Source organism: Onychostoma macrolepis, chromosome 25, assembly GCF_012432095.1.
Source record: "Onychostoma macrolepis isolate SWU-2019 chromosome 25, ASM1243209v1, whole genome shotgun sequence".
NCBI lineage: Eukaryota > Metazoa > Chordata > Actinopteri > Cypriniformes > Cyprinidae > Onychostoma > Onychostoma macrolepis.
Genome location: NC_081179.1, coordinates 8,882,375 through 8,895,253, shown reverse-complemented (window position 1 = coordinate 8,895,253; position 12,879 = coordinate 8,882,375). Strand labels below are relative to the sequence as shown.

Below are 12,879 nucleotides of genomic sequence, written 5' to 3'. Positions count from 1 at the left end.
GTTATCCATCACATTACAGTACTGACGAACAAAAGAAATGTGACTAATTCAAATCAAATCACTTTATTGTCACAATACCATGAACACGTACAGGTTTTGAAAGTCTTTTGTGCAAACTGCAGCATGACATTATGGATGACACATATTGAATATATATTCAACATATGTAGTTAAAGCTATATGTATATATATATATATATATATATATATATATATATATATATATATATATATATATATATATACATACACAATACATGTAGAGAACAACATATGGTAAATATTATACTATACAGAGAGCACAAAATTAAAACAATAATAAAACACAATAATCACAGTACACATATACCTTTGCAGTGCAGTACAGTATGAATTAATGCACACATAATGTCAGGGTGCAGAATAATAGTGAGTCAGAGTCCAGTCAGTGTAAGTGATAGAGTGCAGTGCATAAGAGGTTGGTGGGGTGTGTGTGGTGTTAATGGTACGAGTTCAGTTCAGTCCGATTGCTTGTGGAAAGAACTTGTCTCGCAGTCTGCTGGTGCGGGTTCTGCTGAAGGTAACGGTGAAAGCAGTCCATGGTTGGGGTGGCTGGAGTCTGATGGTCCTCCGTGCTTTCTTCACAAACCACCTGGTGTAGATGTCCTGGAGGAACAAAATCATTTAGGGTGCTGTAAATCAATAAACAATATATAATATTATTTATAATTGTTGCACTGGACTTTCCATTGATTCCTGTTGAATGTTGTTGGAGGTATGGGCTATCACTATGGGCTACCACTATCTTGCAGTTGTTCAGTTGGTAAGTTTCTTTTATAGGCCGTAACATCTGAGCTGTCGCAGTAGAGCTGTTCGTGAATGCAGTCTTCACAGCAGATATCTGATGGGTTCAGGCAGCAGTGCTTCACTTGGTGGCCACTGAATTGATATCTTCATCAACTGGCTTCATCCTCCTTCAAACAAACAGACAAAACAATAAGTCAATGATAACTCCAGAGAAATAGTTTTGGTGAATAGGTGCAGGTGTCAGTACTCACCATATTCGGTCATTTCCTTCCCAAATCCAGAGATGATGCACAGCTTATTTGCTCATTCTAGGAGCTATAAAAAAAGATGTGTATGCGAAAGATGATAACTGCTGACTTGAAGAGTCCTTTGAGAGATCAACATCAAATGCTGTACTACATTTAACTGTATTTCTTGAATACATACATACCAATGGAAATGTGCAAATTTTCAGTTCTGTCTTCTCTGTTTGGGCACAAGAAGACCATGTTCATTCCCAACAGGACTGGTTTGACTGGCTTGCTGTGATTGATTTTCTTTGTGTTTTTGGTCTTCCATTTTGGCTGTAAAACAAGAAAATATCTATTGACCCCATGTTTAATTAATGCTGTTGGTTAAACATATAAATTAAGACACATATATTTAAGTTCATTCCCCAAAAGATTCAGGTCAGAGGATTTGATGAATAAATATTGATTATAATTTTCTACAAACCTTACCTGGCGAGGGCTCATCATGACAAGAACTCGCTGACTCTCACTAGCAGCTGTTCAGTTGACAAAACTGAAAAAGGCCATCATGCAAACTCTCTGTTTCTACCTTACAACAGAGCAAAAAGAATGTGTGAGTGAGTGACGGAGTAAAGGACTAAGATGAAGAGAAATAGGCAAAGAAAGGCAGAATTGTGCGTTTAAGTTTAACGAAATGAGAGGAAAAAGTTTTTTTTTTTTTTAGAAAAAGCTGTATCAAGCTATATTAATATGAATTATTTTAAACATGAGTCTATACCGCAGCTATTTAACATTTAATGACAGAGTAACAATATCATCAGAATCTATTTTCATTTTTTTAACATTTAAAAAGACAGAGGAACAATATAATTGGAATTAATTTTCCAGCTGATGAACAATAAAAACAGCCAATCAGAATTCACCTGACTTTAAAGAGCTTGAGCATTTAAAGTGGCAGACAACAACTTAACTGCAGCTTGTATAATAATAAACTGAACTTTATAATTTGTTGGTGTGGATGCTAAAATACAGTAGTCCTCATTATAGTATATATAGTGATCTGATTTGGCCAATTTAATTGAAGATCTGATTTGTCACGTGACAATTTAAACTAGCATTTCCAGACTCTTGCTTAGACAGATGTGTTCAATAAAAATCAACACGGACAGCGTAAGACTTTGTTGAGGGCTCTTCCTGATGGGGCCGTGGGATGTGTAAACCAAAGTTTAAGAAACATCAAATGCTGTGCAAAATGTAACTGCCGTAAAGTTCAGTCAAAGGGTTAAGACCAGGACAGACGTACCATTGGAAATGTTTGCCTTTGCAGCTTTTGGTCTTCTCCATAAACACACAAGATGGCCAGATTCATCCCTCTCCACAAACAAGACAAGACAAGAGTTCGACAGGCCTTCCTTTGGTCTTCCTTTTTAGCTGAAACAAAGAAAACAGAAAATGTTGAACCTTTGAAGGACTTTAGCCTCCCTGGCAGCTTCTTCAGGTTCAGGGAGCTTCCAGTACAAGTTACCTGTTAATATCAGCAGCTTTTTGACATAACCGATCAAAATTCAATTCTGAGCTTTGAAAATATGCCATGATGAAAAAGAGAAAGGAAGAAAGAGAGCAAATATGTGTAAATTAATTATGAATAACAGTTCAGAAAAATAGGCAAGGAAAAGCTGAGAGAGAGAGAGAGAGAGAGCTGTTAAACAGCTGCTGGACACTAAAGGTTGTTGTAGGAGATGGAGATGTATGTGATCTGAAGAAACTGCAAGACAAAAAAATATTGAATTACTTTTTTTTTTACATAAAAGTATTAAAGGCATGGCAAGTTATGTGATTAACTACAAATACCACATTAAAACTACGTTACTGTGGTAAAAACATGGTAAATGTGGTGTTACTGTGCTTTAACTACAAATAGTAACATTACACAGTAAAAACACAGTTTTCAAAGTATGTTAAGTGTTGTGTACTGTGCTTTAACTACAAAGAGTACACAATAAACACAGTAATTACAGTAAAATCATGGTTAGTGTTGTGCTTTTCAAATAGTGTGCAGTAAAAACAGTTAAATTTACATAGCAGACTATTTTATCCAAAGCTACTGTGGTAAAAACATGGTAAATGTTGTGTTTTTGTGCTTTAACTACAAATAGTACACAGTAAAAACACAGTTACTGTGGTAAAACAAGGTAAGTGTTGTGGAGACCGTGTGTTTAACTACAAATACCACATTAAAACTAAGCTACTGTGGTAAAAACATGGTAAATATTGTGTTATGTGCTTTAACTACAAATAGTACACAGTAAAAACTGTTACTGTGGTGAAATAAGGTAAGTGTTGTGGATACCGTGTTTTAACTACAAATACCACATTAAAACTGTTACTGTGGTAAAAACATGGTAAATGTTGTGTTATTGTGCTTTAACTACAAATAGTATACAGTAAAAACACAGTTACAGTGGTAAAACAAGGTAAGTGTTGTGGATACCGTGTGTTTAACTACAAATACCACATTAAAACTAAGCTACTGTGGTAAAAACATGGTAAATATTGTGTTATGTGCTTTAAATACAAATAGTACACAGTAAAAACACAGTTACTGTGGTGAAACAAGGTAAGTGTTGTGGATACCGTGTTTTAACTACAAATACCACATTAAAACTACGTAACTATGGTAAAAAAAAAAATGGTAAATGTGTGGACTTTTACATGATCACTTTCCAACCACAGGCTAATTTCAAACAAATATCACAATGAAAACTAACTTTATAATGCTGGCAGGGTCCACTTGAACGATCTGAACGTCAAAATAATGAATTGAAATAATGGGACAAACAGTGTAACGTTACAGTATCGATTTGAAACACGACATAATTTCATTCATAAATAAGGGACGATCGACTAACGTTACTTTACGAGTGGAAACTCTACCTGTACGTGTCTTGAAGTTATCTAAAATCCATATCTTTTTAGCAATAAAACACTTCGAATAGCCGGGAGAGTTTAAAACGCAAATAGCAAGCATTTTAAAAGAAACCCACAATGCATTTAGGTGAAAGTATCTGTAGCATCTCCTGTTGCCGGTAGGGGCGCTAATCTAGGGAACGCTCGTATGGGTCGTATTTGAGGATAGTGACAAACGACCTTACGGTCGTATGAGTTGGAGGACTTGTTGTTATTTTGATACACTTAAAATTAAGGTATTTGGTCATTTATTTTTAAATACATTTTGATGTATATTTGCCCAACTCTGGTTATGATTACATGACTCTTTTTTCTTTTTTTTCTTTTTTTTAATGATTTAAAACCTTGTTAACCCAATAATAAACATGTCATGTCTGAAAACACTGCATTAAAATAAACAATATTAAAAGCACAAATAGGCAATATTTTATGTAAATGTTTTATTTGCAATCAGTATACACACACACACAGTTATGACAGAGTGACAAACTCACACATGAAATGTAGGCAGAGAGACTTGCTGATTCTCAAAGGTAAAAGGTAATGCACAAAAACAAAACTATACATACATTAAGAACAACTTTCTTTAATGTGTAAAATCACATAAATATGATTTAACATGCAGACAATTCATCTGCATAGCTGCATTCTGAAGTTTGTTCAGACGTATCAATTTGTATTCAAGTGTTTGACTTTAAATCACACTGCCAAGTGGTAAGTTTTCTTTAATAGAAAAGACTAGGTTCATCAGTCTATGAGTTCAAGATCTATTCGGTATTCTTTAACTGAATAGACTTTTGTGAAAATGGCTCCATTTACCTCAGTTTGATCCACAAAACAACAAATTACAAATTACAGATTACAATTTCAGTTACAGAACAATTTTTCAGACAGCCTACTCACTTGAAGCACCTTTATCAGAAGAAACCTGAAAGAGTAAATAGATATAGGGGTGTAAACAATTGTATTGTATCTTTTGATACGAAGTCTTATAAAAATAAAAATAATTAAATAAAACTAAAATACTATTAGAGAATTGGTGTCCCCCGACACAGACTGGGTGTTTGGGAACATTTTAGTTTCTGTGTGACCAAAGACAATGATGGCAAATGGCAAAAAGGTTGAAGCTTTGAGATTTGTTGAATTTGACTAAAATGTGTGTATCGTTACACCCTTACAAAATATGCTGTGACTGACACAAACAAATATTCCAGTTATTTTGTAAATTCAAATAGGTAAAATGCTATCTTGAGAAAACACATAGAATTTCAAGTCATACCTCTTGGTATCTGTCTTCCTTGCCTTCACATCCACATGGCTGCCAAAATCACACATATCGCACATACAAAGACCAGGACAGCAGCGCATATGTGAAATCTGGAAGGATCATTTTCTATAATAGGAAAATTTTACAATCAGTTAAAAACATTATTTAAAGATAGTTTATTGGATTATTTTTGTTTCAATAAGAGCTCATTACCCAAAGTGACTTCAAGTTTGTTGTCCAGACTGAGGTGTGTGACAGAGCAGGTGTATTTGTGTTTGTCTGCAGCACTGATCTCCAGACTCTTCCTCATCTGGTACGTCCCGTCATCATTGGGCAGCAGATCTCCTCCAGTGATCTCATGATCAGCTACAGGCTGCTCGTCTCTGAACAGGGTCAGGTTGATGTGACGAGGGTAAAATCCTGTTGCCAAACAACTCAAACGAGACCCTTCGGAATCTGTGTTTTCTTTCTGGATGAGCCTGATATGGGGCGTTACTGTATAAAAAAAAAAAAAGGTAATTTCAAAGAAATGTTCACATCTATAAATGCATGGGTGTAACACCAGGCCAGCCAAGAAACAGGCAGGTAAACAGAGGGTAGTGTCTCAATAGTACTAGGTTTTATTAAATTAAAAAGCTAAAACAAAAGGCCAGGAAACAGGGGACCAAGAAAGACAAATAAACGAAACATAACAATGGGTCACATTTAAGTTTACTTATGAGCCTGATGATTGTTTTTAAACATCTAGAAGATTTGTATTATGAATCTTAAAGGGGTCATCGGATGCAAAATTCACTTTTCAAGTAGTTTGAACATAAATGTGTGTTGGAAGTGTGTGTACACATCCATCCTATAATTTATAAAAATCCACCCAGTGTTTTTTTTTTTTTTTTTAAATCACTATTTTAAAATCCCCTTTCTCAAATCAGGCTGTTCTGAGATTCCTGTCAGAATTATGAAGTTCTGTACAGGCCCCTCCCACGAAAATTGATTGACAAGGCCATCTTACCTTAGACCCGCCCTGAGTGAGCTGAGTGAACTGAGTGCGCTGTAAACAGCCATTGTGTCGACTCAGGTGAAGGGGAAGACAAGAATGTCTCCGATTAAGCGATTAAGGTGTTTTGTTGTTGGATGTAATAATGAATATAGCAGTCGTCATTTACTCCCGACATCTGAGCCGCTGAAGATGCAGAGGATTAAAGTTACTTTCTCTTTGAAGTGAATGCGCCAATCATCAATCTGCATAAATGTTAGCGCAAATCATTCGTGATCCAGCTTCATCTACAGAAGTGAGTATAAGGGTTTTTATGAATCTTTGCAAATCGCCTTTCCTAATAAGGTGCTAGTTAGCCAGTTTTGTGGCTAAAGTAAACAGTACTGCTCATCACCCCAGGAAGAGAGGGGAGGAGTCAGCAGAGCTCATTAGCATTTAAAGCAACATGGACTAAAAACGGCTTGCTGAAAACAGAGCTGATTTTGACAGTGTAAAAAAGGTGTTTTTTTACACTACTATTGAGAAATTGTAACCAAAGTATGTTATATCCGATGACCCCTTTAACAATCTTAACAGATGTGTCCTTGAGGACTTACTCCTCTTGTTCACTTGACCTCTTCTTATTTTAAGGTAATTCTTGAGAGTTGTCATGCAAACTGGATAAAAGAACGTTGCAAATTCCTGCTTGAATTCTTCCAGGTGAGGTTTGATCAGTTCTTGTGTAATATTTACAGTCACAGTGTAAGTAAACATGTCATTAAAGTAACACATTTCATCTGTGGTGCAGCCTCCAGCAGCATCTTTGATAATCATCTTTCCAGACTTGTCAGGTTCCAGCAGCTCACAGACAACCAGTGTCTGATAAACATTAAAACCTGTGAGGAAAATAAGGCAGAGATTGTCATGGAGTGGCCTCCTTCATCAAAAAAAACAAAAACAAAAAAAGCTTTGTTTTGCAAACCATTTTAAAGAAAACTTTCAATTTAATAACTCAATGACAAAATGTCTTCTAAAATAAATAATTTCCTTATACTGTATATCTGTGAATTAATATTTTCAGAAACATAAATATAAAATATATATATTAATTGATGAATATCACAAATTTGGGGAAGTCACATCACATGATATTTTACAAGCTAAACTTAAAAATTTAATTAACTCATATTTTTTAAATATAATTAATTATGTTAAGGGACTTATTGACCTTGACACACAGTCATGAGGGTCTGCAGGGGGCATGATATAACTTCCTGTTTTATGTGTTTTCTGCATGGAGATTGGACCACACTGTCACGGTGCACACAGCAGGGAGGAACGAGGAACACGCAGACGAGGAGTAACTTCAAAATAACAGTCTTTAATGAGGACATCAGGACAGGGCAAGACAAGGCAAGGTTGACACAGACAGGAACACCGGGGAATAACGAGTAGACCAGACGAAAACTAACTAAACAGGCAGGAACTAAATACACATGACAATCACTTATAATTACTGAAACACGGCTGGACAAGACTTAACTGATAATCACACACTTAACAAGGACAGGAACAAGACCAAATATGGAAACAAGAGGCGGCAACACATGACACACACGACAGAGGACGTAACACACACGACTTTTGATTTTGCAAACAAATGTTTTTCGAATATTATAAGCACAATAATATTGTTGTTATCTTTAATAAAGAAATAATATTAAGCTGAACTTTTTATAAAAGGTTTTCTTTTTATTCTAATATCAAAATGTGACCTCACAAAATAAATTTAAAATCAGACTTTATCTATAAGTTAATCATAAAGATGTATTTAAATATGTATGAATTGCATTTTAAAATAGAATAGGTTAAAAAATAATCCAGAAAACCATACTTACTCTCTCTGAACAGTGCAGATCGTCTTATAAAGGAGTTATACATGTGGTCACTTATACCCTTTATGTAATCTGAATCAATCACATCATCCTCATTCGTCGTATTCCCTCTTGGAATATACCTCTCTGAATTATAGTATCCGACTGTAATGTCATCCAGAGTTGTTGTGCAACTAAATTTTGGGAACTGTGTTTCTCCTTGAATATAAGTTGAAAGTAACCACAAAGAGTGAAAACCTGAAACACAAATTGATTGTTTTTTTCTTGTTATTATGAACAAATGCTTTGTATCTATTTCTACAATACGAGACAGTAGCCTACGCCTAGGCTAAAATAAAACTTTTAAACTGTATCCACATATTTGTTTTTGATTTAAAATGTAAGTCTTGAAATCTTGCAGATGACTTTCACTTTAATTTAGCATGAAAGTGATATGAGTAACACGCTATTGAGGTAAGAGAGGACATTAGCCTATATGAGATGATATCTTCATTAATCTTTCATTTAATTCATTGTACAGGAGTAGGTTTTAAAATTCTAATATGTAAAACAATAAACTAGGCCTACTTACCATGTGACGCAGATGGAAGTGAAAGTACAAGTAAAAAGATGAGGACATGAAATCCTGTCCATTTGCACTGTATGCTTCTAGTCTTAAAATGTGTTGCAAAAATGTACCTGCACATTTTTAAACAGGTAGCCTATCTATCAACATGTTACAGGCTAGGGGAGAAGGGTATAACTGCAGCCTGGAGATCTCCAAATGGGGGCGGGAACTCCAAAACGGGGTGGGAGCTTCAAAATAGGGGCGTGGCTTCCTTCCATTGACAGACAGGCACATGACCAGGGGTGCACATAAGTTTTTCAGCCTGGTTCTCGTATGAGAACCTGGAGATTTGGTTTGGTCCTAACATGGCATGTAGTGTGACCCATAAAATATAACTATAAAAAAAAAAAATTAATAATAGTGGATTTTACTGAAAAACACGTGTCTTTTGCAGTTCTGTTTATCTCAGCCAGGCATTAGTGGTCGGAGTTTATGTAAATAGTCTCTGCCAACAAATTGGTCTATTTGTCCTTAGTGTAAATACACTCCGTTTCTTTTTAGAGCTGCTTGACAGGGGAATTTAATTCTGTTTGCATAATTGAAATATTATTGTTATTTATATATTATATTGCTGCAATATTATTATTACTTAATATCTTTGAAACAATCTAAGCGCTAGAGATAAAGGTGACATCATTTGACTTGATCGGAAACGTGCCTCAGAGATTAAAGTACAATTTATGTCCTACTATTGTTTTTAGATACACAGTGATAGTTTGTAGTTTACATGTATATGTATATACGTACATATACAAGTCTTACATTTATAATTACTATTCCCCGCCTCCAGTTCACTCACGCGTTTGAAGATGAAACGTCACATGGAGCGCGTTGCGTTCTGGGAAACAGTATCCCACGCAGTGTCTTCAGATGCATACATCAAATTTCAGCAAATGTAGCAGGTAATCTGGGCATTCCATGCATACAGAAAATTCACATACTATTCACAGTATAGTATACACACAGCATACTGCAATATAGTAGGAGTTGTATGATAGTATGCCATTTGGAACACAGCTACTGATTTCTGTGTACTTGAGTTATATTTAGCAGATTCTGGCAAATATAGTAGGTCATCCGGGTATTCCATGCATACAGAAAATTTGCATACTATGCACAGCATACATACTGGATACTGCATAAATAGTAAGAGTAGTATGATAGTATGGCATTTCGAACACAGCCTCTGTCTCTCTATGGCTCTGGTCGGAGTCAGCTCCAAATGGGTTGGGCCTTGTTAAGATGCCCTACAAACCCAACCCTAAACCTACCCTCCCTCTTGGAGCTGTCCCAACCTACTTGCGGCATAAGTCCCTCCCACTTGGAGGTCTCCGGGCTGCAGCAATATATACTTGAATTAATGCGGCATTTTTGTGCCTTAGTAGGCCAGATAACAATACCCTCAAGAAAAATTGTATAGGCTACATGCCATGACCACCAGCCTATACAAGAAAAAATTCCTACATGAAACCTAGCAGTATGTCATTCTTTTTGTTATTAATTTGCATTAGAGATTTTTTTTCAAAGATTCAATTTCTAATAAAAATAAATTACATTTTGGTATGCATTTCGTAAATTTTTGTTTATGAATGTAATATTTACCATGAAAAATGTAAAAGTTAACGATATACTCAATAATTTGTGCGATTAAGTGCAAATATCATCTTTTAAAGAGAGGATGTTATTAACATTTCTTGAACAAATAAAAAGGAACTAACATCAGACCAAAATCTAAAAAACAAATCACAATTATAAAACAAATGAGACAAGTCTTCCTCATGTTCGTTACAGAAAATGCAACTATTTTCAATGAATTCAATGATTTCCATGAATTTAGAAAGAGCTACTTTACATGGGTAAATTTTGTAAAGTATTTTGAAATGTACCAGAAAATCCAAAACTCACTCATAGAAGTAACAACTTATGCATGCCAGGAAATCCCTAATATGGACAAAGGCATCCAGCTATCACTGTAGCTAAGCTGAATAAAAAGCAGAAATGAATACACGATTGTGACAATATACAGTTTGAGTGTTTTCAAGTCATCACCAGGTGATAAATGAATAAAGTATATGAATAATGCAGTACTAATTGACCTATCATTTATTACATTAGCTACAGAAACTATAAAATATATTTTCTGCCTTATTCTATGATAAAAATGGAAAAGGTGTTTGTAGTAATATAAATCAATCATAATTATTAGGAAAATGTAGCCAAAAATATTAAAGAATAAAAATTAGATAGAAATGTTTATATTTATTTTTTATATCTATTCATTATTATTTTTATTTATTTATGCATGATGGCATTTGTCTTCTTTACTATAACAAATTATATCCATATTGTATGCATAAAATATCAACCCATTACTATTAAAATAACACAATGTATACATAATATATAATATAATAACATAATTATTTAACATGAATACCTTTTGCTTCTGACAAAATTTTCCATATCGACACAAAAAAAAAACTTGCTGTCTTCACAATTACAAAAAAAGACAGGCAATCGTTTATTTTTATTTTTTTGTTCAACAAAAATCACAGGTGTAATCAATATCTAAATGTCATCTCTAACACACTCATTCACTCTCTCCAGGAGATCATTGTCTACTTCAAGTGCTCCTGCTCGCAGCCAGAGATGTTTGTTTGTCAATTAGATTTTTTTTTAAAGTATTACATTTGTCACTTCTGTCCCCCACATTTCTGAAATGATGGTGTGAGACAACGGGTCTTCGCAGGCCCGTCGTCAGGCGAAAGGGTTCACCCAACCCAAAAAAGTTGACAAAAAATATAAAAATTTCCCCAAAACAAAATGATGGCAATACTCGCAGAGATGTTAAGTGAAAAAAAATGACGATTTATTTACAGTGCTTGAGAGGTGAAACAATCCCAGTATAAAAATGACCAAAGCTATATACAAAGTAACAAAGAAAACACTGTACAAAAGAACAAAACAAACGGATAAATGTGTACATATACACACGCAAACTTTGAAATTGCTCACGGCACCACAGTTGCACGCTCGCTCGCCAGGTAAACTGACAACCTACCCTGGTTTGGGGCTCCCTTTTATAACTCAAGCCCCGCCCCCTCGGATTAAACCAGGTTGAGGTAAGTATAAAAAGGTAAGTATGTACATATTTACAATAACACACAAATATACATAACTATAACATTCACTGCATGTTTTCAGATGTTAAATAAAAGAATATATACAAAAATAACAGAAATAAACAGATTGCAACAACAACGCAACATTTCCTACTTCCCCTTTAAGACAAACAATGGACGAGTCGGCTTCCGGTTGCTTCACACCAGCGCCACAAACTCTGGCACTACATAGCCAGGCCACTGGGTGGCGCTCAGGTTAGCCGGCCGATAGAAGGAGAGCAACGCGAAAGACCGACTACACAGACACAAACAAACACTGAACACAGGTAAGTTTACAACACAAAACAAAACCAAAAGAAAACGAAAAATAACTCCAAAATATATGTATGTGTGTGTGTGGTTATGCGCAGCGTGGATCACTGTCGGGGATGGAGATGGAGTGGATATGTTTGCGTGTATGTGAAACCAGTATGCTAATGGCGTGCGTGTGCACCCACATCGCCTCAGCAGGGAATTACAGAGGAGGAGTGAGGTAAGATGCAGTGTGTATGTGCTGCGCTAACCGACAGGGACAGGTCACTTTGTCACATCACCTCCCCCCTCTCCAGGCCGCGAACTGACCGGGTACCGAGACAGGTAGTCGGCTATCTTGTTCTGGGGCCCAGGTCGATGTCGAACTTTGAATTGGTATGGTTGCAGGGAGAGATACCATCTGGTCACACGAGAGTTGTGATCCTTCATTGTGTGGATCCATGTCAAGGCTCTGTGATCTGTTTCAAGGATAAACTCCCTTCCCAACAAGTAGTACCTGAGGCTCTCCAATGCCCACTTGATCGCCAGGCCTTCCTTCTCCACTGTGGAGTATCGAGTCTCTCTTGGCAGCAACTTCCTGCTCAGGTAAGCAATGGGCCTTTCTTCACCCGCATCTCCCTGGACCAGGACTGCTCCAATCCCCACAGCAGAAGCGTCCACCTGCACAACAAACTCCTTAGTGAAGTCTGGACTCTTGAGGACTGGGCATGAACACATCTG

At 35.9% G+C, this 12,879-nt stretch overlaps 1 protein-coding gene and 2 long non-coding RNA genes across 10 annotated transcripts; 1 reads left to right on the top strand and 2 right to left on the bottom strand.

Moving 5' to 3' along the window:
* Nucleotides 1-211: 211 nt before the first annotated feature.
* Nucleotides 212-4,077, bottom strand: LOC131534912 (uncharacterized). Of its 7 annotated transcripts, XR_009269465.1 has the most exons (8): nucleotides 3,951-4,077; nucleotides 3,785-3,816; nucleotides 2,542-2,781; nucleotides 2,320-2,447; nucleotides 1,506-1,605; nucleotides 1,217-1,349; nucleotides 1,038-1,101; nucleotides 212-953 (listed from the first exon to the last, which is right to left on the bottom strand). It is a non-coding gene; the product is annotated as an uncharacterized LOC131534912 (long non-coding RNA). The 7 variants fall into 7 exon arrangements; XR_009269467.1 differs by lacking the exon at nucleotides 2,542-2,781; XR_009269463.1 differs by having other exon boundaries at nucleotides 3,785-4,072.
* A 336-nt stretch (nucleotides 4,078-4,413) lies between these two features.
* On the bottom strand, nucleotides 4,414-10,649 carry LOC131534911 (major histocompatibility complex class I-related gene protein-like). Of its 2 annotated transcripts, XM_058768028.1 has the most exons (6): nucleotides 8,690-10,649; nucleotides 8,122-8,355; nucleotides 6,841-7,119; nucleotides 5,464-5,745; nucleotides 5,263-5,376; nucleotides 4,414-4,911 (listed from the first exon to the last, which is right to left on the bottom strand). In XM_058768028.1, the coding sequence occupies exons 1-5, from the start codon at nucleotides 8,802-8,804 to the stop codon at nucleotides 5,288-5,290; spliced, it is 999 nt and encodes a 332-aa protein (XP_058624011.1). In that variant the 5' UTR covers nucleotides 8,805-10,649; the 3' UTR covers nucleotides 4,414-4,911; nucleotides 5,263-5,287. The 2 variants fall into 2 exon arrangements, with proteins under 2 accessions (XP_058624011.1, XP_058624012.1); XM_058768029.1 differs by lacking the exons at nucleotides 8,122-8,355; nucleotides 8,690-10,649 and adding an exon at nucleotides 7,452-7,624.
* LOC131534913 (uncharacterized) lies at nucleotides 6,274-7,596 on the top strand. The gene is made up of 3 exons (XR_009269469.1): nucleotides 6,274-6,539; nucleotides 6,875-6,943; nucleotides 7,524-7,596. It is a non-coding gene; the product is annotated as an uncharacterized LOC131534913 (long non-coding RNA).
* Nucleotides 10,650-12,879: the final 2,230 nt, after the last annotated feature.

Coding starts and splice junctions, on each gene's coding strand:
- LOC131534911 (XM_058768028.1), bottom strand. CDS start 8,804: ATGTGCAGGTACATTTTTGCAACACATTTTAAGACTAGAAGCATACAG. Junction 8,356..8,689: donor ACTTCCATCTGCGTCACATG/GTAAGTAGGCCT, acceptor TTTGTGTTTCAG/GTTTTCACTCTTTGTGGTTA. Junction 7,120..8,121: donor ATCTGCACTGTTCAGAGAGA/GTAAGTATGGTT, acceptor TTTTCCTCACAG/GTTTTAATGTTTATCAGACA.